General features: G+C 35.2%; 1 protein-coding gene across 1 annotated transcript in view; it reads right to left on the reverse strand.

Moving 5' to 3' along the window:
* Positions 1-494: 494 nt before the first annotated feature.
* PTPRZ1 (protein tyrosine phosphatase receptor type Z1) overlaps positions 495-25,078 on the reverse strand; it is a gene marked incomplete at both ends in the record, with an annotated part of 122,446 nt that continues 97,862 nt past the window's right edge. Inside the window, 17 exons of the mRNA XM_081330331.1 lie at positions 495-635; positions 1,820-1,955; positions 3,172-3,314; positions 5,273-5,422; positions 5,975-6,103; positions 7,701-7,774; positions 8,981-9,074; positions 11,259-11,405; positions 11,808-11,943; positions 12,997-13,160; positions 13,381-13,515; positions 14,232-14,366; positions 15,862-15,944; positions 16,560-16,656; positions 16,790-16,810; positions 18,411-18,496; positions 22,084-22,175. Of these exons, the coding sequence (XP_081186457.1) occupies positions 495-635; positions 1,820-1,955; positions 3,172-3,314; positions 5,273-5,422; positions 5,975-6,103; positions 7,701-7,774; positions 8,981-9,074; positions 11,259-11,405; positions 11,808-11,943; positions 12,997-13,160; positions 13,381-13,515; positions 14,232-14,366; positions 15,862-15,944; positions 16,560-16,656; positions 16,790-16,810; positions 18,411-18,496; positions 22,084-22,175 (1,963 nt within the window). The remainder of the gene's footprint in view (positions 636-1,819; positions 1,956-3,171; positions 3,315-5,272; positions 5,423-5,974; positions 6,104-7,700; positions 7,775-8,980; positions 9,075-11,258; positions 11,406-11,807; positions 11,944-12,996; positions 13,161-13,380; positions 13,516-14,231; positions 14,367-15,861; positions 15,945-16,559; positions 16,657-16,789; positions 16,811-18,410; positions 18,497-22,083; positions 22,176-25,078) is intronic.

Below are 25,078 nucleotides of genomic sequence, written 5' to 3' on the forward strand. Positions count from 1 at the left end.
TCTAGAAATATTTACAATAAGTATCAGCTCTACTAAATGCCTACCAAAATTTTAAAATGTTGAATATTACAGAGAATATATTTACATCTACCATATTAAAAGTTAAATTTCTAACAAATGGTATTAGGAGTGCTATAAATAACAGGGAATTGGATACTAAAACGTGTGTTGTGCTGAACACTTCAGCATCTATAGTTATGATAAATTTAAGTGAAAATGTAATCACAAAAATTAAAAACTAATACTGTAAAAGACTACAATATCATTCTTAGAAACTGCAAAGTTCAGTAAAATTAGTTCAAACATAACAAAATGCATTACGAGATATTTTTTTTCAAAAAGGCACACATTGTTAATGCATTTGCAAGAAATGTTTATTCAAACCAAATGAAATTAAAAAAAGATTATCTAATAACTGGACATCACCCTGCCCTATGTAAAAAAAGGAAATATTTCCAGCTCTGGATAATTGCTCCGTCATATTTTGATTGAAGTCAAACTAGTGATTCCAAGCTCTCCGCTGCACTGCCATCTGGTAAAGCTGAACCATTACTGTCGATGGATATCGAGGGATTTTCTTCTTGCCTTGAACTAACAAGACTGAGGACAGTTTTGTACAAAAACTGGTAATGGTCCTAAAAGATTGTGGGTGGGTAGAAAATGATGGGACATTAGTGTGGCTTGTATGGATTACAAGAATCACTAATAGCACATTCAGTGACCAGATAGTAAGAAACAAGCAACCGCATGCTCAGGAGATTGTTGAAAGAGACACAATTTGTCCATCAACTTGTCAACCTCAGAGAAAGGATAGCATTTTCTTGACCAAGAATAGTGCCTAGGTCAGGACTTTTCAACCAATGGTATGGGTACCACCTGTGGTACATTGGCACCTGGCAGGTGGTACACGACCATCCTAGAAAAGTGGTAGCCGGGGAGGGGAATGAGCTGAACCGGTGGGAGCACCGCACAAGCCTGAGCGATAGATGGCTGGAGCTGCAGGGCTGTCAGGGCTCAGCGAAAGCACCAGGATCAGTGCCAGGCTCCAGCTGGAGCTCAGCGCTGATCCTGGCGCTTCTGAGCCCAGAAGAAGCGCTGATCAGCTGGAATTTTGCAGCATCCCCAGGGTCTTGTGATTTACATTCAGATGCTTGGCAACTGATTCATATTTATGACGGTCAGTGTTCCAGGGTCATGTGAAGTGACCAAAACCTGCTGCAACCACCCAGCAGACGGGGGGGGGGGATAAAAACCAAACATCCCCCACCCCACTCCTGCTGCCAATCCTCAACAGAAATGCTCACAATAATAAAGACCTCGGATAGGAGGAAGAGCGCCGCCAGGCAGGCAGGTGTCTTGCTCGGCTGTGGTTTGGGGGACACTTTTTTCAGTGCCACTGTAACTTTGAACAGTCACTAAGTGAACTGTTGTAAGTCAAGGACTACCTGTACTTCATCACTTTTTTCCTTTTTTCTTTTTTGGGTCATCAAATTTTTGACACCTTGCTAGGCGACTGGTGGTACTCGGATGTTGCCATATTCTAAAAGTGTTACAATGGGTGAAAAGCTTGAAAAGCCCTGCCCTAGGTGATGGTAGGGAGAAAATATAAAGTGATATATTCAGAATGGTAAAAGTAGCTGTTCCTGAGTTATAGATCGAGTATATCCATGGCCAGGTAATTGGCAAATTGTTGCCAATATGAAGCAATGCCAGACCTGCTATTTTAAATACTTAAAATGAGATTTTATCTCTTTGGGAATGGAATTTCACCCCACAAAGAATGCAGTTTTATTATGCAGAGTAATTCTTGCCTACTTACAATATCTGTGAAGACACCAGGTCTCATCAAATTGATCATCTTAGCTACATGATAAACATCCACACAATTTTCATTTTCTAATTGATGCATAAGTGTTGTTAAAGCACAGAAGGTACCCGCCGTCACTCCTCCATGCCTTATGGGAAAAAAAATACACAAATGTATATCTAGAAAAAGGATATGCTCTACATTTTGATAAAATACACAACTGCTTAATAAAAATGCCATTTAGGACTTCCTATAAGGGTGTAGAATCAATGTGATTTATTTATGATCAGCTATTGATTCTACTCACCATTAGATGGGCATATCCATTAAAAAAAACATTAAAGGGTTCACATTCTCTTACTGAAGAGCACCCTTAGTTACAACTTGACCTGCTTGATTGTTGCAGTTTTTATGAAACATAAAAATATTTTAAAAAATGATGTATACTCACTACTTTTGGATCTTTTAACAATTGGGTCATTATAATCCAGTAAATCTCTTGCCTTCTACTCCAAAACTATGCTTGCTGTTCTACCAGCTTTCTTTTCTCCTTTTTTCCTATTTCTCAAAATCATTTCTTGTATGTATTTCTTGGGTCTATTTTGAAGCTTAATTAATGTCTTTGTGTTGACATGACAGTTAACTTTTCTATGCTACTACATATTTTATTATTGTCCTTTTAAGTAGTTTTATATACATGCTGTTTTAAATGTGCAAATAGACCATGTAAATACATTTCATTGTCTTAAATTATAGAAGATAGTGTTAGGGCACCTGACAAAAAAGTGGGGGGCCGTGAGTTCTAGTCCTTCTTTAGCCAGGAATCACTTTGGGCCAGTCACTGTCTCTCAGTCTAACCCTCCTCACAGGGTTGTTGTTGTGGGGAAAATAGGGGGAGGAAGGAGGAACTCAAGGTATGCTCACCACCTTGAGTTATTTGTAAAAATAATAAAGGCCGGATGCAAATAAATAATAATGCAAATAATAAGTAAATAAAAATAAAACATATTCCTGTTTAATTTTTCCCTGACACAGCAATGACTGAATAGTATGAAATTACTAGTTACTGCTTTTGCATTATCTTTTACTTATAATGATATTTTTATTCTATTAAAGTGTTGCTAATTCTTTTCCATACACTGTTTAAATTGTTTTACTCCATGGACAGTTCCCATAGATGCCATATATTGAACTACTGGCAGAGTCAAGAAGGCATTATTAAGAGACATTGAATACTGGCAATTTTTAAGTGGCAGAGAAATTTGGTTCCAATTTCTTCCTATAAATATGACTTTTATAAATCACAGATACTGTACAAAACATAGAGATGCCAACTTAACTATTTAAATTGAATTAATACTTACTCATCATGCACAATCATAGGGCCATCTCTGTTGGAAGTTTCTTCTTTTATGACGCTTATAAGTTCAAATGTTTTACTAATAGGGCTATCTGGATTTGGCCATTTTGGACACTGAAAATGTCTCACTTCAAGAACGTAATCATCCTCAAAGATTAAAAAAAAATAGTGCATTTAATTGATTCACATTTTTGAAACAGGCGAATCAATACAACTAAAAAATATGTTTCACTTGAAAATTTTCCACAGTTCCATGAAAAGAAACTTGCCCCCTTTAGGATTTTCTGAATGGTTACATATCTTTGCCACTAAATGTATTAGAATTATTGATATATAAAAACCTCAACCTCCTCCTCAAATGTTTGGGACATGTTCATTCATGAATAAATAATCCTACACACAATGTGCCAGTCAATCTATATTCCTTTAAGAAAACAGGAGTGACCTGAGTCAACTCTGTCTTATATAATTTTTTAGCTCATTCAACTGAAATTCTCATCATGAAAATTCTAAAGGCAAGTCATAATACCTCTCACATTAACATTTGAAAACCCGGATAAAAAAGTCACTGATCCCTTTCAATCAGGAAAAGATTACAAAACTATTTCTAAACTCTGGGGCTCTACTGATCTCTGGTCAGAGACATACTCTTAAAATGGAGAATGTTTGGAAAAACAGTAAACTTTTCCCAAGTGTAGCAATCCTGTTAAAATGAATAAAAAAGTGTAATATAAAATTGTCCAGAAAGTTACAAAGAAACTGAGAACATCATCAAGAGAACTGTAATCCTTTTTTTTGCTTCGCAAAAACCATTGCTTGCCAAGACGATTGCTTATCTCAGTTATTAAAAAGTATCTCTATGGAGAAATGTTTTGTGGAGAGATAAATCAAACATGCCCACATTTGGTGTACATTGGTATCGTTATGCCTTCTGGAAGCCAAATTCTGCATTTTACAGTAAGACTTTCATACCAACTATGAAGCATGGAAATAGTGTCATGGTTGTTGTTTTGCTGCCTTGGGAACTGGACACTTGGTCATCATTTAAGGAACTAAATTCTCTGCTTGAGTCAGAAAATTGTACATGAGAAAATCAGGACATTAACAATTAACTAAAGAAGCTAAAGAACAAGTGGGTTAAGAAGCAAATTACTAACATGCAAACAGGTCTACACAAAATGGATTAAAAACATTCAAGATTTGCTTGGAATGGCCAGGTCAAATCAAAACCTAAACCTTATATTAATATTTTGACAGATTTTGAAATGAGCTGCTCACGCTAGAAAATTCTGAAATGTTATTGAGCTGAAACAGCTTGGCATGGAGTAATGGCCAAAGTTCCAATAGAGGAATATAAAGAAGTAATAATAGTAAGAAGCATACTAATCAATTAATAATTAACTCACTGCCTTGAGTTTTACTTATAAGGTGATAAAGGTGCAATGAAATCTAATAAGTAAATAAATAAATATGGTTGCAAGGTATTATAACCAGATACTTAATAAATGGAAACAATTACTTTTTCATACTTGTTCTCCACATATTGTATGAAATGTTTCTGAATGAAATGAAATGAAATTTCATAATGTATGAAATAAATGAAACAAGTATCAATGTGACTTATTCACTCATTTGCATATCAGCAAGACTACATGAATTTCTGATAACATTCAATGGCAAAGTTAAATAAAAAATAAGAACCTTCAAAATGTTAAAAAGTTCTTCATAAAACTATATATACATATGTACTAGTTTAGAAATGGTTACCATGAAGATTTTAACTTTAATCATTTTCTTTATATCTCTATATATATCAATAATCCAAATTTCGGAACATGTATAAAAGTGTTTAAAATTATATTTTTGGTTGTTATGAATAAACACTAAGAATATTCCAACCAAAGAAGGAATTATTATATTCATGGCTTTACTTTATGTCTTATTATGGCATATTTAATTATGACACTTGGAATTACAAAAATATAAATTACAGGGCTGGAAAGCAAGCTATTGTAATCCCCCCATAAAAGCAAAACAATCATCTGAGTTGAGTCTGAATTCAAATGAGAGTAATACTCTATTGTATAATAGGAGAGCAAGTATACTTGTGTAGCTTCTAAAATGAAATCCTGGATTATGAGTTTCTCTTCATTGGATAAACACTTATGCTCTTCTGAAATCAGGCTGACTTTAAAGCTCTCACAATTTATAGGATCTTGTTTGTTAGGCCAGTAGACAAATTCATCTTCTGCCTGCTAAAAGGAAAAGAAAAGAAAAAGAAAAAAAACCTTTCAGATTTGCTATGAAGAAAAGTAATGGTTATTTTAACAAACTAACCACGATGTAATTTAATTGCACATTCTAAAATAGGTCAAGTAATCATGATGACCTTAAACTTTATGAGTACATTCAAGATTTTTAGAATATGTTTTAAAAGACATTGTCATGGTTTTTAGAAAATCAGTAACGGTTCAGTGCATTTTAAAGCATAAATACCAACTTTTAAACAAAGTTATCATGATAATACATGCCAGGCAACAATTTCCTATCTTTATTCTTATGGCACAAAGATACTATCTTTCCAGAATTCCATCACTTTAAGTATTTTATTTTATTATCCCTATTATGTCCAAAAGACTATTTCCCATGTCTTCATTAAGATAGTAATGAGAAAAGTAGTTTTTATATCATTTTCTTATTTTTAACATCAAGTTCACTAATCATTAAAACGATGAGATTCTGTTTCGTGATTAACAACTCTAGTAAGTAATAAAAATGCTGATATGAAGCAAAGCATTTAATCTTACCATATTCTGACTATCAGGGAGCATAACAATTATTTGAGCATTGTGATCCCATATCATTTTCCAGAAATCTTTGATAGTGTGTAGCAAAGGATGTTGGGTAATAATAAATTCATTACTTTGATAATAACCCTGTAAAGAATACAAATTAAATTAAGGACACCCTGTTTCTTATAAGCATGTGTTTCTTATAAGGAGTGCTCTTCCTTTTAATAGGATTGTGCTGTTTCTTAGAAGCATCAGAAACAGCATAATTTTATTAAAAGCAAAAAGATTCCCCTAGAAGATAAAATATTAAACCAGTGCATAGAACCCAGACTACTGCAGAAACACTTAAGAGGGTTTCTTGTTCAACCTCTTCCTTTGACCTCTTTTATAACTACATAGTTTAGGGGTTTTTTATTGGCAAGGAAGAATATTCATTTTCATTTTTTTGACAGCAATTATGTTAATTTTTGTCTAAAAGTTATTCCAAAGGTACTTTTTCAAAAGGCAATTTGACTTCCTTTGTTTTTCCTTGAAGACATTTTGCTTCTCATCCAAAAAGCTTCTCCTTTTAGCTGCTTATAGGTTTTTAATTTCCCTCTTATTTTCTAGGGATTTTTTTCCACTGTTTTTTTCTCTTCAATTAGTATAGTATAGTATAGTATAGTATAGTATAGTATAGTATAGTATAGTATAGTATAGTATAGTATAGTATAGTATAGTATAGTATAGTGCAGGGGTAGGCAACCTTGGCTCTTTTATGACTCGTGGACTTCAACTCCCAGAATTCCTGAGGCAGCTTGTGCTAGCTCAGGAATTCTGGGAGTTGAGGTCCACGAGTCATAAAACAGCCAAGGTTGCCTACCCCTGGTATAGTGTCTTACTCCCCCCTCTTCACTGTACAGCTTGTTAAAAGCATTTAAAAATAAGGAAGCAACAACACAACAAAAAAGATGGCAGAAATGACAAAACTCAATTCTTGAGATCTTTGTGTTGAAAAATTAGTCTGAAGTATTGTTTTATATATATAACAAAATGTGTTTTTGTGATACGTTTCCTCTTCCTTTTATTGTAATTGTTTTTATATTTTTCCTCTTTTAATACTGACCCACGGAACATATTCAGATTGCACCATGTATTTTCAGTGGTACCGATTATTTAGCTTTGTTTTTCTTCCAAAAGTTACAAAATAGGTGAATTAAGATGATGCCTTCATTTAAAAGACCCCAATATGAGCCTGCAGTCCCTGGCCTCTATGTCCTTTCAGTCTGTAATCAGTGAGAAACGGACAAAACTGGAGGGGAGGAGATTGCTTGAAGCTGCAATTACTCCATCCAGGGATTAGGATGGTTTAAAAAACTACAAATAAATATTAAACTGCCATCACCAGTTATAAATAGCTCCTGTTTCCCAGCCTTAAGGACTGGCATGGATTTCTGAATAACTCTTCAACTTAAAGAAAGCTGCATCATCATATCAAAGCCAGATATTGTGCAATATAGTACTGGTCCTTGCACTTTACTTGATTACACATGTATTTATGCCAATTGGCACAACCTAGGGATGGCACTTAATTCACACAAGATAATTGCAGCTCTTGATGTTCTCCTTGCCCTTCTAGGTCCACTGCTACTTTGTTTGGTCAAATGGGCAGGCCTTGGCTGACACAAAGGAAGTTCCTCAGAAAGCTGACACCAATGTGTAGATCAATTCAAATTGCAGTATGATTTACAAAGTAACTCACCATAATATAAGAAGCATTAATGTAATCAGTGCCCTCACCAGACAATGATGAAATACCAACTCTAGATCTTTCCACTGTAACACAAAGATAAGAATTTATTGGGGAGTGTGGTGCCAAACACCAACCATTTTTTGACATATATTTTAAAATTCTCCAAATCAGAGAAACTGGAGGAGCACCTGCTATTAACACAGGAGCTACATATCTGCAGTTGTATCTATTGTAGTTATTTTACTGAGAGGCCTAGTTTCATGAGACCTGGAAGAATAATGGGGCCTTCCTTCCTTTCTTCTTCTATCTAAGCAAATGATACATTTTGGATCATTTGTACATTGGATCCATACATTTTATCCCTTCAGATGAAGTTATGGTAAATTGCCCCTCCTCCACTTAATAAAGTGTGAAATGTCTGTAAACTATGAGAAGGAATCTTTCTTTCTTTCTTTCTTTCTTTCTTTCTTTCTTTCTTTCTTTCTTTCTTTCTTTCTTTCTTTCTTTCTTTCTTTCTTTCTCTCTCTCTCTCTCTCTCTCTCTCTCTCTCTCTCTCTCTCTCTCTCTCTCTCTCTCTCTCTCTCTCTCTCTCTCTCTCTTTCTTTCTTCTAAAAGCCTTGGTGGAGCAGTGGGCTGATGCCTCCTTAAGTAACCAGCTGCCTGCAATTAGTGCAGGTTCGCATCCCACCAGGCTCAAGGTTGACTTAGCCTTCCATCCTTCCGAGGTAGGTAAAATGAGGACCCACATTGTTGGGGGCAATAAGCTGACTTTGTAATGATGCCGCTTGGGGTGTGTGTGAAAGCCCTAACAAGCAGGCATATACATAGAATGAAGGCTACTGCTAAGCTTGTAAGCCGCCCTGAGTCTTCGGAGAAGGGCGGAATATAAATGTAATAAAAAATAAATAAATAAAATAAAACTGCATGAAATACAAAACTGAAAAGAGAGGGTTGGAATGATTTGATCATCTGAAATGTATAGTCTTTCACAAATGCATTGACATTTCGAGGTTCATCCATCTTATTCATTTTGAATTATATCTGTGTAGGCTTATACAACGAAATACCAAAAGTTAATGTAAATGACTACTTACCATGATTTTTAGTATACTACATAGCTAACTTCAGAACTGGCCACAAATATTAAAAAGAGAAAGTGCAAAACAGCAAGTTTGTTTTTCCCAAATTTCCTTTATACTGGTATACTTCTGGTATATTAATAATAACTGCAACAAAATCAGTCTTAATTTTGTATTATATTCAGTGAATTTTGTTTTTGACAAACCTACCAGGAATTATAGATGAAGTCCTGTTCTTTTCTCTGTTGCACTGTTTCAATGCAGTAGAATAATCACATTGCTGTATATTAGATTGGTTCAGAAGCTGAATAAATACACACATGATAATACTATTAATATTAAATAAACAACAGTAGCACCACTTGAATACCATCAGCACTGACAAAATTACCATCAGTCAATCACAAAAGGCAGCTTTATTCTGAACAGACTACATCCTGTGAGGATATCTTTAACACTATCAAATATCCACATCTGCCTATCCCAGATCCTTGGGAAGAACTTGATAGATGAATAAAAATGCCAAGCCCAATCTGAACATCTGGCTGACTTTGCAATGGATCATAATAATATGAAGGCTTGCTTTAGGGAGGCATTGCATGTTTCTCTTTATCCTCTTATCTCAGAATAGTTAAGGTTTATTGCCTTTAACATGACTGCACTGCTTGTGCATGAAGGCTATTGACCTACATTCAGTTCCCTAACTACCAGGATACATCTAGGGACCATATAAAAGGTTCTGACCAGCCATCTATAATTTTTCTAAATCTCAAGTTATAATAAACATTCATCCATGAAAAAGCAAAATAGGTTAACGATAGAATTCCAAAGTACAACAAATTTACTTATATTCTGCCTTTGATATTTTTAGAAATAACTCAAGGCAGCCGATGCTCCCTTCCTTCTTTTATTTTCCCCACAACCAAGTCAGTGAAGTGAGTTGGGCTGAGAGAATGACTGGCCTAAAGTCAACCAGATGCTTTCATGTCTAAGGTGGGCCTAGAACTCATGAACTCTCAGTTTCACTAGACTTAACTGGCCCTCAGTGAAAGAGGTTTTGTAATTAGTCGTGCAGTTTAAGATTCAAAGCAGTTGATGAGGATTAAATATCATTATCTGGGTTCCATAGCAGCAACTGGGACATGATGTATCCATAAGGATACTGCCTACTGCCAAGTATATTCATTGCCACAGATATCTAGGCTATTATTATTCATTTTCAAAAGCAAGCTCCATTTTATTCCTGTTATGCCTTGCAACTGCAATAATGGAAAAATGACAAAACATGATGTCAAAATGCAAACCCTGGAGTTTTCTCTTGCATCCCAATGTTGTACACATCTGTGTTGTTGTTGTTGTTAGTTGCGAAGTCATGTCCGACCCATCGCGACCCTATGGACAACATTCCTCCAGGCCTTCCTGTCCTCTACCATCTTCTGGAGTCCATTTAAGCTCACGCCTACTGCTTCAGTGACTCCATCCAGCCACCTCATTCTCTGTCGTCCCCTTCTTCTATTGCCCTCAACCTTTCCCAGCATTAGGCTCTTCTCCAGTGAGTCCTTCCTTCTCATTAGGTGGCCAAAGTATTTGAGTTTTAGCTTCAGGATCTGGCCTTCTAAAGAGCTGTCAGGATTGATCTCCTCTAGGACTGACCGGTTTGATCGCCTTGCAGTCCAAGGGACTTGCAGGAGTCTTCTCCAGTACCAGAGTTCAAAGGCCTCAATTCTTTGGCGCTCAGCCTTTCTTATGGTCCAACTTTCACTGCCATACATTGCAACTGGGAAGACCATAGCCTTGACTATACACACTTTTGCAGGGTGATGTCTCTGCTTTTTAGTGTGCTGTCTAGATTTGCCATGGCTTTCCTCCCAAGGAGCAAGCGTCTTTTAATTTCTTGGCTACAGTCCCCATCTGCAGTGATCTTGGAGCCCAGGAAAATAAAATCTGTCACTACCTCCATTTCTTCCCCATCTATTTGCCAGGAATTGAGAGGGCCGGATGCCATGATCTTGGTTTTCTTAATGTTTAGTTTCAACCCACGTTTTGCACTCTCCTTCTTCACTCGCACTTCTTTACACATCTGTGTAAGTCATATCAATTCTATTATAAAGTCATAACAGACATTTTGTCATTTGCTCCTTAATCTGCAGACCCCAGAAACCTATGGTAATGGTCCTATGATTTCAGTGAGTCAAAATGTCAAGCGACAAAAGCCTAGCGTACTGTATTTCTTTATGGCTTACAAGTAGTGTGAACTTAGTTTAAATTTATTTTTTCTTATTTATTTATTAAACAAATTTATATAGTTGCCCAACTGATGCACAATGACATTAGCATGCAGAAGGCACAGAACAAAATGCCAGGTACCATAGTTAAGAGGTAAATAAACTTGCATGCTTCACATGGAGCATTGCAACACAGTTGAGGAAACAGCTGAGGCAGAATTGCCAATTTTGCCTTTGACTTTTTGAAATCCAAACAGCCTCACCTTGAACTGCTTCTCTAATCTTGTCTTTCCCATTGGTCCTGGTATTAAGAGTGAATTCACATAGGCATGAATGTGACTTTCGGGTACTTCTGTTTCTTTGCTTAGTATGGCTTCCACAAGTGCATCATGAATGAAGATGTACTGTTCCTGATTTACAACATGAAGAAATAGTCTTGGTCATAGCATTGATATTTAATATGATTCAATTCCAGTTAATATGTTTTACTATGAACTATTCAGCAAAACAGAATTGATCCCTTTAATGATTATACACATTATACACATTCTAAAGTCAGAAACATATTTTCTACAATTACAATAATTATAGATATTGCTACATTACCATGATTATATTCATTACTAATCACTAGGAGGCAACAAAAAACTATAATGTTTTGTTTTTTTGTGGGTCAGGGGTGCCATTTTATAACTGGGCTCTGTAACTGGTATTGGAACAACAGAGTATTTTGATTTGCTTCTTTTAAATCCATTTAAAAAGTTACCTTTGTGAGTTTTCATGATAAAATTCAAGACAAACCTTTTTCTTACCTCTGTCTGCACCAAATAATTCCTTTGTGTTCGTATATGCTTCAGGAATCCAAATATGTTGACAGTCCCTTCATGTTGAATTTGCTGGAGCATGCTGTCTAACACTATGTATGTGCCTGTCCTTCCAACACCAGCACTGTTAAACATTAAAAGTGAAGAATATATATAAATCTGAGAAAAAGCATTATACATCTATGCTCTCTACATGGGGCTGCCCTTGAGGACAACCCGGAGGCTCCAACTGGTACAGAATGCAGCCGCGAGAGTTGTGTTGGGAGTCTCCCGATACTCCCATGTTACACCTCTGCTCCATGAGCTGCATTGGTTACCAGTTGTCTTCCGGGTGAGATTCAAGGTACTGGTAATGGTGTTTAAGGCCCTACATGGCATGGGTCTGGAGTACCTTAGGGAGCACCTGCTGCCGGCATCAACTTCCCTCCGCCCTGTGCGCTCCCACAGAGAGGGCCTCCTCAGGGTGCCACCGATCAGAGAATGTCGGTTGGTGGCCCCCAGGGGGAGGTCCTTCTTTGTGGGCGCCCCGGAACTATGGAATCGGTTGCCGGTTGAGCTCCGGATGGCGCCCGACCTTCGCTCCTTCCGTCGCGAGTTGAAGACACATTTATTTGAACAAGCCGGCTTGGCCTGATGGGTTGGGTTTTTTATTATTTTTAATATATGTATTTACTGTTTTTAGCTTGGGCATATGTTTAATTTTTTTTAACTTTTGTATTTTTGTATTTTTTATATGTCTGCCCTGTTCACCGCCCTGAGTCCTTCGGGAGAAGGGCGGTATAAATAAATATATATTATTATTATTATTATTATTATTATTATTATTATTATTATTATTATTATTATTATTATTATTATTATTATTATTATTATTATTATTATTATTCAGATCTGCTCATTCACAATCTGTTATTCAGGAGCTACCCACAGAAAAAAGGGATTGATACATCTTATGAACAGTTGAAAATGACATTTTACACTTTATGATTCAAAATCTGCTATGTTAAAGTGAAACCTAAATGAGAAAGCTAAGTTATAAAGCAGATTGAAGTTCACTTGAATTGAAAACCTAAGAAAATATAGCTTGCTTATGGAGAGGCTCATTATGTTTTTCCTAATAATTAAAATGGGAAAAGTGGGATATACATCCAACAAATGAAAGGTGAAAACTACAGACCTGCAATGAACCACCACAGGACCTACAGCATGTCTTTTAGCATAGGATGCCTTTCGAACAAATGTCAGCACTGGCAACGTATACTCAGGAACACCCATGTCAGGCCACTGAGTATAATGATACTGAGAAACTAAACGACCACTTGACCTTCCTTTTTGTGAGCCCTATGACATAGAATAAAAATTAAATCACAGCATTTATATTTATTTTATAGATTTATAAAGCCACATCTGAAGTTTGTGACTCTGGCAATGTATAAAATGAGTATGATATTTTACAATACAAGATATTATACAATGCAATACAATGCAATACAATACAAAGCAAAACCAGCAGATCCCAACAAAATCAAAACCATAAGCAACAACCAACTGGAATATCTACCTTTTTCACTCTGGTGTTCCTGATAGTGAAATTCCTCACGGTGTAATAGGCAAGAACATGAATGCTCTTTTGTGTCACCAGAAAGTTTCCATATTCTTCACTGCCATCAGCAGGCCAGTACTGGTCACATTTTCTCTGGCAGCCAAGAAATATACAATGTTAATATGGAAAGGAAGCTTTAAAATAAAGCATTATTTTAACTAGTAAACTGTCCAGACATGTGTATTTAAATATCTCTACTGCTAAATGACTACACTGCATAAAGTGCCTGTGAAAGCTGTTATTTCCCCCCAAACTTTGGAATTTTAAAATATTTTATCTGATTTGAATGGATATAGTTGGAATGCTAGGCATGGAAATGGCCAATCACATTTGAAAAATAATACTAAACTAAATTACTTTCAATCAAGGATTATTTTTTTCTTTCCAACTTTCTTCAATATTTTCATTAATTTTGTAGAATTATGGAATTCACCAATACAGATGATAATAAGATCATATCCAGACTTCTGCCTTCAAGATTCCTGAAAAGGCAGTTATCACTTTTGAAAGCTAGAGAGAGGATTTTATTATGCGCAGATAAAAAAAATCCCTTCTCAACTCAATTTGAACAGCTCAGGTTTTTTAATGACTTATGTTAATTGAACAAATGATTGCTCCATACTAGTATTAGGTCTTCCATGATTATGGGTCATTTTCAGGGGAGTTTTGTATTTCAAACCTATGTGAGTTTATTTAAAATGAAGCTGATTTCTAATGAGTTTATCATTAGAAAACATTCAATTAATAGGCTTTATTGAGAAGTTCATGCAACATATAAAGGTAAAGAACATTAACTAAGAGGTTTATACCCGTCCTTTCTCAACAAGGTTGGTTATCATTACAATGACTTCCACATTATGTTCCCATATCATTCTCCAGAAATCTTCTGCTGTTGATTTTAAAGGCCCTTGGGCTGCAATATAAGCTTTTGGTCTGTTGTAGCCCTGCAGGAAACAAAGCGAAGAACAGAGTTTATGATAGGACAGTGACATATGTTTCCTCTTTATAAACGCTTGCTCTCCTTCCAGCTTTTCAGCCCACCAAAACTCTTATCAGGACTGATCTTGATTCTCACACAGAAGTATCATTATGGCTAACTAAGAAACTTAACATCCCCCCTTCTCCCTCCTTCATCTAAATTAATCTCTAAACTAAACTGGCAATGAAGACAAAATGAAAAATGGCTTCAGTTCAGTTTGTCCCAACATTGACATTTAGTTCCAGGCAATACTCTAGAAGTATATTCATTTTTTTACAAAATGAGAAATAAAAATTACTTTTTTTCTTGGAGGATGAAATGTTAAATATTCCTTAGCATAGATTTCTCAGACTTTCAGGTGGAACTAGATCGATGATTGGGTCTCTCCTCCTTTTACACACTTTTTTCAAAAGGGAATAACATGAATTAGTATGTGAGAGACCAATATTTTATGTAAATTTGTTCCATTTCCTAACCAACTGCTATTTGACCCATGAGGTAAACACCAATATGTAACTTATCTTAAACAGGACAGATGAAAGAGAGAAAGAGAGACAAAGAGAGGAAAGAAAGAAGGAGAGAGAGAGAGAGAGAGAGAGAGAGAGAGAGAGAGAGAGAGAGAGAGAGAGAGAGAGAGAGAGGAAAGAAAGAAAGAAAGAGAAAGAAAGAAGGAAGGAAGGAAGGAAGGAAGGAAGGAAGGAAGGAAGGAAGGAAGGAAGGAAGGAAGGAAGGAAAAGAAACCAATCTTTTAGTAGCTAAGGCCTAATCTGGAGCTAATATTCAAGGAATTACTTCAAAATGTATAAGGCTGTCCACAAACACAACTTTGAGATTGAATGTATAAAAATAATTATGCAGCAGGCATAAATAGCACACAAACCCAAGTCACATATATGGACCAGACATCAGGTTGAAAATATACAATGGCAGCATTTATGTGATGACTTCATTTTGAATGCCATTAGGGTGTCACTATAGTTTTTGCAGACGCCTTTGTATCAGTGAATCCTGTATATACTTAATGGATCTGTTTTTAAGGTTAACAGATTGTGGAGAGGAAAAAGGGATATAAAGGGATATTCTTTTATACAAAGAATGGGATAAAGATGTAAGAGCTCTCCCCCTTCTTCAACAAATATTCTCTAAAGCAATGTTTCTTAAACTTGGCAACTTTAAGAGGTATAGACTTCAGCTCCCATAATTTCCCCCAGCCAGCAGAAAAACACTGCTCAAAAGAATATTTTTTCTTAATGTGCTTAATTTATCTCATTGATTCTGTGACTTTAGCTCTCAACTGGGTCCCTTTTCCCTTTTTCTCAGCAACCTGGTATACTTCTCTCCAGTTCCTGATGTCTAGTGCTGGAAAAGGACAAATCTTTCTGGAATCCAAGGCCAAAACTCACATAGAATGGTGAATAAACAAAAATAAAAGAACCGTATGTGGGAAGATGCAAACTTACATCAACATAATTGGCATTAATATAGTCAGTAGGTTTTCCATCCTTGTCTGCAAGTTGGGTAAGTTTAACTCTGCTATGATCATCTACATTGGAAAGAAAGTGAAAATAAAAATGTTTTAGCAACAGGAATAATAGTTTTTCTTAGCAGTGAACTAATTTAAAAAAATCAGAAATTATTTATAGTGCATCCACTATCCTATGCTATTACTAGTCATAATGCAATAAGGTGAAAACAAACTAAAATAAAAATATACAGGACACGAAGAGAGAGTGTAATTGCTTTTGGTAAAGTGTTTTGCTATACATGAAAGCTTCTATGTGAGTTTTTAGTGAAATAGTCCTTTTTGTAGATAGTCCACACTATTCCGAGGGAAAGAGTTTACTTGGAATCTCTAGAGAGGGAAGTGTTTGCTTTCTGTTCTGTACATATTGACTTTGCCTTGCATTATCATTGAAACCAAGATGTTATGAATTAAAAAAATCAGCACCCAAACACAGTATAGTTACCTGTTTCAAGTTTATAGCTTAGCTTCCTTCTCTAGCAAATAGTGAAGATGGCTTCTACAGTTACATAGAAGTATAGCAGCTAATTTATATCATATTTCTTAACACTAACAACTTTAGGATGTTCTAGAATTTCTCAGGCACCTTGCTATTTATATTACTGTATAAAACAAATAATATGTATAATTACTTACAGGCAACAATATTTATGTATCTATTCTTATTCTTGTTATCTGGATGATTAGAACTGTCTGATGTAATACCTAGATCTACTGTGCAACCCTGGATTTCCTGAAAAAAATAAAATAGAAACATGCTGCTGAATACACATTTATATTTGCATGCATGGCCCTACCCCACCAAATATCCATATGTTGCCACTATTTCTTTACTAAAATAAGATTTGTTTAAAAAAATTCCTTACCTGATAAAACTCTTTCAGTGTCTAATGAAGGAATGAATGCAAAAATAAAAATAAATCAAATTTCACAGCACACAAATGAATGTTTATATATTACAAATACAATGGAAAGCAATTATGGTTATGAGATACACATATATAGATATATACATGTTGATAATTGAACATTGCAGAGTATTTCCAATATAAGGCATGCAATTAAAATCATTTCAAAACATAATTTTACTGCCTAGATATATAATACAATGTTCACTGAAGTCAGTGGAAATACATCATTTTGCTATCTTAAATCACAGGTTGCTGTTTCAATGCATAATGCGTAAAAAATAAAATAAAAAATCAGCAGTATTGTCTTGAACAGAAAGTTGCTTGTAAATGTAACTAAAAATATTTAAAATATTAATGGCAATGCAAATAATGCAAATAAAAATATTAATGGCAATGTTTCTATTAAAACATGCAAATAATAAATCATGCACAGAATGGGTAAAATATATGAACTGCAAATGAAGTTAAATTTCTATTTCATTGACACAAGACACAGAAATTAGATATCTAAGGGGATAACATTTAATGTTTTCAATGCCTTATATCAATACTATTCATGCATTGCTTCCTAGAGGAGACTCACTAAAATCAGTGGTGCATACATGTGTTCTTATGAAATTAACCACCAAACACACTCTGGGAGTTTCATAAATATAAGATGAAACTGAATAAGGTAAAATTCAGTGTATTATTCTGTTATTATACTCAGAGCACACTCTAAGTATAGTGAACAAAACCATTTTACTTTCAGATTTATTATTCAGAATTAAGGTCAGAAGCAGCAGTTCTCAGGTGAAACATGCCAGTTCTGTCAAAACCCACCAACTGCTCAGCTTCAAGAGTATAAAGTACAGAATGAGAAGTCCACTGAAAAAGGAGAAAGGGCAGAAGAAAAATTAAGAGGTTTAAACTACAGTACTGTGGATCTAAAAGTGAACTGTATTTAAACACAGAGGGCAATTCAACTATGTCAAATGAAAGAGTTCCACTGAGTTCACGTTTAACACCTAGTGCAGTTAGGAATGTGTGATTTTTTTAGCCCAGTCCTCATCCATGAACCTCACACCTATGAAATGTATAATGTATGAAATGGGAAAACAGGACAATAATAAGTTTGAGATGGGGATATCTCAAACTTATTACTGTGGACTGCCAGAATAAAACTTCCTCTTCAAATGCTTCTTGTGGAGTGCAGAAAAAGCTCAAATATAGTTTCTTGCACTTTTTTTAGTTAGTTCTTATGTGTACTTTTTGCAGCCTTATTACTACAGTTTTCTACTATAGTAATTAAAAGTGTGGTTCAACCCTACACAGGCCTAAATATTCTTTTCGTACAGAAACTTACATTCTGAAAATGTTAAGGTGAAAAACTATTTATACACTCAACTTGATCATTGCCACATATCCAATACACTCTGTGCTTGTCATAACATGGCTGAAATTAAATATGTCTTTTCCATATATAAATATGGACATTCCACATTTCATTCTTTTCATTTCACAAAATCAGATCTTTTTTCACCTATGCATATTCTTTCAACTGTGCCTTTAATTTTGAAGGAATAATAGTTCATACCTCAAATTCTTCAGCAAATCCATTACTGGCATGCAAATCCACAACATGTTTTGGAAAATGTTTTGTTGGGATTGCTCCAACATCGTCTTAAAGGTAAATTGAGAAAAGCGGCAATGGGTGGGGAAGAAGAAATGTAAATAATGTAAATAAATATTTATTTTTGAACAGTAAAAGCCAGTCAAGTGTTCATGAGTTCCTTCATAAACATGTCAGAAGATGGATCTCTCCATGATTGAAATGCACCAATGGAACATAGAAAATTGTTTCTGAAGCCACACAATGTACACATTTATCTAAGGACATCTGTTCTAGGATAAAATATACATCAGCAAACTATATACATTTAATTATTGGTCCAAGACTGATTGGTTTCCCCTGAAAACTAGAATAACCACATTGCAACTGTATGCCTTATTTCACTAGTTTCTACTTTTGGGAGAATCAACTCCAGCCAGAGTTCTTTTAGTCTTTCTTTTTAACTTTAAGAAATCTGACTCTAAATATCAGAGATATTTATCTGACTAATCCCACATTAGCTTCTTATGAATTTCTGTGACTCTATTAACATTTAAAATAAAAATTTTAAATTAATTATTATTTTAACATACATATTTTATACATATTGTGTATTTTTGGGGCTGATAATCATTATCCATGGGAATAACACTATTTAAGTAAATATTCAGCGCAACTTGTATAACTCTAGAAGGACTGAAAGAATGACAGTTTTCAGGAAAAATAGAAAACCATAAGACTTATTAAAAATGTAATTCTGGTGATAACAATCATTGGCTCGCTCAAAGCTAACCAGTTTTAACTCCAAAGCACCTCACTGTGTGAAAATGTTCCCTTGAGACTTAGAGCAGACAGTCTCACTGATTTCATATACTGATTTCATATATCCAAAGTTTTCCAAAATGATAATGTAAACAATATTAATCTCTTCCCACCAGATCTGATAGGGAGAGTGTGCTTCAGGTCCTTCTATTAAACAATGCCATTTTGAGGAATTAGGAGCCTTCTCTGTTGCAGAGTCTGCCCTAAGGAGCAGCCTCTTAAGATCTGGAGGTATCCAACTTTCTTGGCCTTCCAAAAGGCGGTTAAGACTTGGCTTTTCTCCCCAGCCTTTGGGCTCGATGATACATGAGCCCGATATATTTTCTGTTGGTGAATTTGTTATGTGTGCCTTAATTATTGTACTAAGTTTAATTTTGAATTAAGCTTTGTTTGTTTTATAGAGACAATATATATACATATTATATATTATAAAGATTTTATTTAATTGTTTTTGTTGACTGTTTTTAGCTGGATGAAATCTGTATATTAAATGGGTAGCCATATATATTTTCCAAATAAATAATCATAACTTCAGGAAGCTACCTGCACATTTTTCAGGTCCTCAACTTATTAAAGCCAAAAAAGGCTAAAGCAGTGATGGCGAACCTTTTAGAGACCGAGTGCCCAAACAGCAACCCCAAACCCACTTATTTATCGCTGGGTGCCAGGTGGGCATGGCCTACTGGGTGGGTGTGGCTGTGGCGGTCATGGAAGATTGGGTGGGTGTGACCAAGGTGGGTGTGGTCACCTCAATGTCGCTCGTGGGGAGGGACATGTCTGGGGGACAGCTGGTTGAAGAGGGACAGTTGCCACCTCCGAAGCATGGTGCGAGTACCCAAAGGGAGGGCTCTGAGTGCTGCCTCTGGCACCCGTGTCATAGGTTTGCCACCACTGAGCTAAAGTATATATAAACATTTGCTGTGATAAAAGGTTAATTAGCTTTGTGTCTGAATGGCATTTTTCCATAAAATGTTTAAAGCAGACATGTGAAACACAAGGCCCAGGGGCTAGATCCGGCCCGTGAAGTGGTTTCATGTGGCCCGCGAAGCCATCCTGGAAACAGTGAGGGAACGGCCCCCACTACCTTGGCCCTGGCCCAGAGACCCTCCTTCTGCCAGAGACCCTCAGATCTGTCCCACTCCTGCCCAGGCCCCCATAGGCACCCTTGATGCGAACGATGTAGAGCTGGCCACGCCCACCCAGCAGGCCATACACACTCTAGCCATGCCCACCCAGTAGGCCACGCCCACCCTGGCCATACCCACCTGGCCCCCTGAGGGCAACCGCAATGCTGATGCGGCCCTCAATGAAATTGAGTTTGACACCCCTGGTTTAAAGGATCTGGCTGATTATTCTTGAGTTTCTTGTATGTTTTTTGGAGGGCTAATGTGATTATCTTATTAGAAATAAGATATTGAACTAATCTCTCTCCCCCCAATATGACCAATAGGTTGCTTTGCATGTTGTTCATATGTAATTTCAAATGATGAATAAATATTGAAAAAAGTTTCTATTTATGTCAGCAGATGTTCCCTTATTTAAGTTAAATAACTTTTTAAAGCTCCAGCTAACAATAATTTGCTGTTTTGTATTAGGATCCATCTGTTCCTCTTTTATTTGAATAGGCCTGAATGCACAGATCAAATTGGCAGTTCAAACCTGCATAAAACTGCATAAATGTGCAAGAATAACTTCACACCTTGCTGAAGGAACCTGTCAAAATGTATTTCTTAATGAAATTAGACTATATGTTAATTTCTTTTTAAACACACAGCCATACAATTTTACTATAGTGAAAAAACACATGCACACTTGTAATAGGCATAGAAATTACATATTATATAAACTGGGATAAACTTGCATGAAAATATTCATATACAAACACACAAGGGATAAAGATCCAGATGTGGCAAAATAAATAATTAAAATGGAAATATAAGCTGTATGAAGGTCAGCTTGTGACTGTTAGGCTGCTTAGAAAGTTCAACAAGATGGAACTCAGAATAAAATAAATCTTCTTGAATACAATTTTATTTAGAGAATTGCTCACTAGCATATTGTGAGCATATTGTATATGCTTAATGTTGAGACAGTGATTGTCATTGTTCATTGTCAATGGAAGCTTGCCAGCATAGCAGAGATAGAGCCCACACACATTTATTTAGAAAACCTAGTAATAAGGACTCTTTTTTCAGCCTTTTCTTTTTGCTTTTTCTGTGTGTTGATTAATCCTGGAATTTTTTTACAGACTTTTATATTTTCTTAAATGTAAGGCACATACATTTAGCTTTTATCTCCCTTCAGAAATAATTTTTCGATTAATGTCTACAAATGGTAATTAAACCTGACATATTCTCTGTATATCTATATATACAGACATTGTTAACAATGAAGGTGGCACAGGAGATGATAAAATAGATTTAAGTTTAAACTTCTTTGCTTTGTGCTCTTATATAGTTTCATAAATATAACATTTTAAAACAATGAATAAATTTGCCTTTCAGGAACCACTTCTAGAAATGCAGAGGACCAAGAATCACTCATGATTACATTTCATAGTGAAAACGGCCCATGATTATGTACTGTGTTCAGAAATTTCCAGAATGGGCTACCTCCATTCTGCATATAGCACTGATCTTGATGTTTTTCAGCTGGATGCTTAGACTTTATAATCTGAGTGTAAAAACCTGAATGGAATGTCTATTCAACAGATAATTAAATGGTATATCACATTGATATCATGTCTCTTCGTCAACTCACAATTCTATTTAATGAAACAGTGCATTAATCACCATTATGAAAACTAGCCATTCTTCATAAATTCTAAGCATACTACCTGCCACAGGAAAGACTGGTGCTGGGGGAATGGATATCACCCGCGGGGATGTGTTATCTTCTAAATAAAAGTGTGCAGTTTGAAAGCATTTCCTAAAACAAAAGAAAACAAAACTTCACATAAATATAAGACAGTTCCACTCAGTATTAGGGTGATGTGCAGTTATTTGTCTGTTACATCATGACCAAAACACTTTGGGGGGAAAAACCTCCTCTGCATGCATCTTCTGGCATCTACATGTCAACATTATTACAGTACATTCCAAATAATAATAGGGCATTCCTCAGCAAAAGTTTAATACATTTATATTTCCTCGATTTCTAAATGAGAGTTAAAAAAAGATATATGCAATGATACCTTAAAATTTTAATTTTGGCTAAAGATTATACGACACAACTATTTTTAGACAATTTTACCTGAAGAAGATGCAGAAAATATAGCAGACATCTGTCATAGTGGCAAGGGTTTACCACTGAAACACATATTATTAGTAATCAAGTTCAATGTTTCAGTGATAATAAAACTATTACTGCAATCAAATCCAAATGCTTCCTTAACACGTGTTTTTCATAAGCTAGCTAGCATAGTTCTGCATCTGCTCTTTCAAGCACCTTTTTTATTATACCGAGGTATGTTTCTCCAGGGATATTGGATTTAATGGAAAAGTAAACCATTGTGAAGAGGATCCAGTAGTTTCCAATAAAACAGCTAAAATTCAGGGAGGAAAGGTTAGTTAATCAAATGATCATCACCCTGTTGCACTCCTCATCTATACCCATTCATTATAGATTATAGAACATTTCATTTTCAATATAGATTATAGAACATTTCATTGAACAATAAGAAAGTTAGCAATTTAAGTCAAAACATTTACTGTGTTGCACAACATAATTTGAATATTCTTTCAGTACTCCAGATGTGATGATAATAGAAATAGCATCTGGTAAGAGCCTATTAGCAAATTAAAAAAAAGTACTAATCAACTTCAGCTTCAAAAATGTAGTTCTTCCTTAATTAAAATAATCAATTTTAGATAATTATATATATAACACTTTATATGGATCATTTATTTTAACAGAAATATTATTTGCAAAGTGTGCTTTTTTAATATGAGACAACTGCAAAGAAAGCATTACTCATCCAAATGAGTTTTTTTTCTTTTTTCGTTTTGCATTTGCTTTCTGGCTAATCCATAAATTAATGAAGCTGGATTTTTTTAATTTTCAAATATATTATCTTCCACTGATTTAAATACTAATATATTATAGTGGACAGAAAATTCTTTTACATTGCACTTAATAGACTTCATTAAAATTTCCTTCAATAAACTTTTTGCCCTGGAAATAGGAAAAATACTGATACATTAGTATTTTTTTAATATGAAAGCACTATAAGTTAACATATAAGAGGATGAAATAATATTAAAACATGTGTAAACAATAGCTAATTTGGGCAACTGAAATAGCCAGAATATTCAGCTAATTAACCTAATTTACTAAGTCAAATCAGATCAATTCCAATCAACAAGAATTAGACGTTTAAGTCAGAAAATATTCCAAACTTCTGGAATATTTCTGTGTTAAGACAGAAGGAAAGCTTTTGCTCTTGTATGAGACAGCACTGATCTTTTCTTATATGACACAAGTATTAAATGTCAAAAGTGTCAAAAGAAGGATCTGAACACAGCAGCAGCTCAAGGAAGGATAACCTCAAATACATGGCAAGTACAACAATTGATTTCTTATTCTGGGAAAATGGCAGGAAATTGGTTCAAGTCCAGCAGCAGTTAGAATTTGCAGGCTTTGAAGCAGAGAAATGGCCTGAAGAGGATAAGGAGGTAAGCTCAGGCAGTGCTTTTCTTATAAAAGAAAAAGGTGCCGGAACTGACACATGTCATACAATCCACCTTGCCTACCCTACCCATCCAAAAAAGATGCCGGAACTCCATTCTGGGTGTTCTATGACAAAAAAAGCCCTGTCCATAGGTGGGAAAGAAGTGTGTGCGTGTGTGTGTGTAGATTGCAAGAGTTACTGGCCAGCTACTGCTTAATCACAAACTATTATTTATCATCAATTAATTATTGTTTACTGTTTATTATTATATTATTATTTTAAACCTTTTTGCCAAGAACAAGACTATAGAGAGGAGGTTTACTTATGGGAAGCTGCAAGGACAACGTGAATTCATAGGTGAGTTGGCTAGACATTGTCGTAAAGTTTGCAAATTTCATGAAATGGCCCAAACACAAATCTTTACTAACTGGCACAAAATAAACAATCAGTAGGACAAAATGAAAATTCCATCAAATTGAGATAAAGCTATAGATATTGAAGAGCTGAAGAATCAGAATGCCCTGTAAGACTCTGTTTTATATGTTAAATGAAATATGTAATTAATTCCTTGTCCTACAAAACCATTTTAATATTCCTTATCTGTTTTTGTGTAACTTTACCACATCCAGAATTAAGAGAGCGCCTAAACTATCCTTATAGTATTTATGAAAATAAATATTTTGCATGGCCAGTTCATAGACATTTCCCTTTTCACATGTGCCAAGAAGAGGGATAGAAAATGTTGCTTGGTTTGTACTTTAACATGAATCTGATAAATTTGTGTTTTGAAACAATGTACAGAGATTCAATTATTAGTTGAAATTCACATCTTGTGATGTTTAAAGTCCCTCATATCAACTGAAAACACAGAACCTCAATTTTACACACAGTACTAATAATCACAATAGCTACATGAGTTTTCACATTATACAGATATTAACACAACTGGCTTAAATGTGCCATAAAGAACAACTAGGAATTCACCAAAATATGCTTCAACCAAACACTACTAGTGCCCAGTCAAATATGTGTATCTTCATACTAATAATTTGCTTGGACTTTAAGTTGTGGAGAAATTATCTCCTCAAACAATTCAATGGAATGGTCCCAGAATAAATAGCATAACTCAGAAGACCATCCATTTATCCAGCACAATGTATTA

The sequence above is a fragment of the Vipera berus genome (assembly GCF_964194415.1).
Source record: "Vipera berus genome assembly, chromosome: 6".
Lineage (NCBI taxonomy): Eukaryota > Metazoa > Chordata > Lepidosauria > Squamata > Viperidae > Vipera > Vipera berus.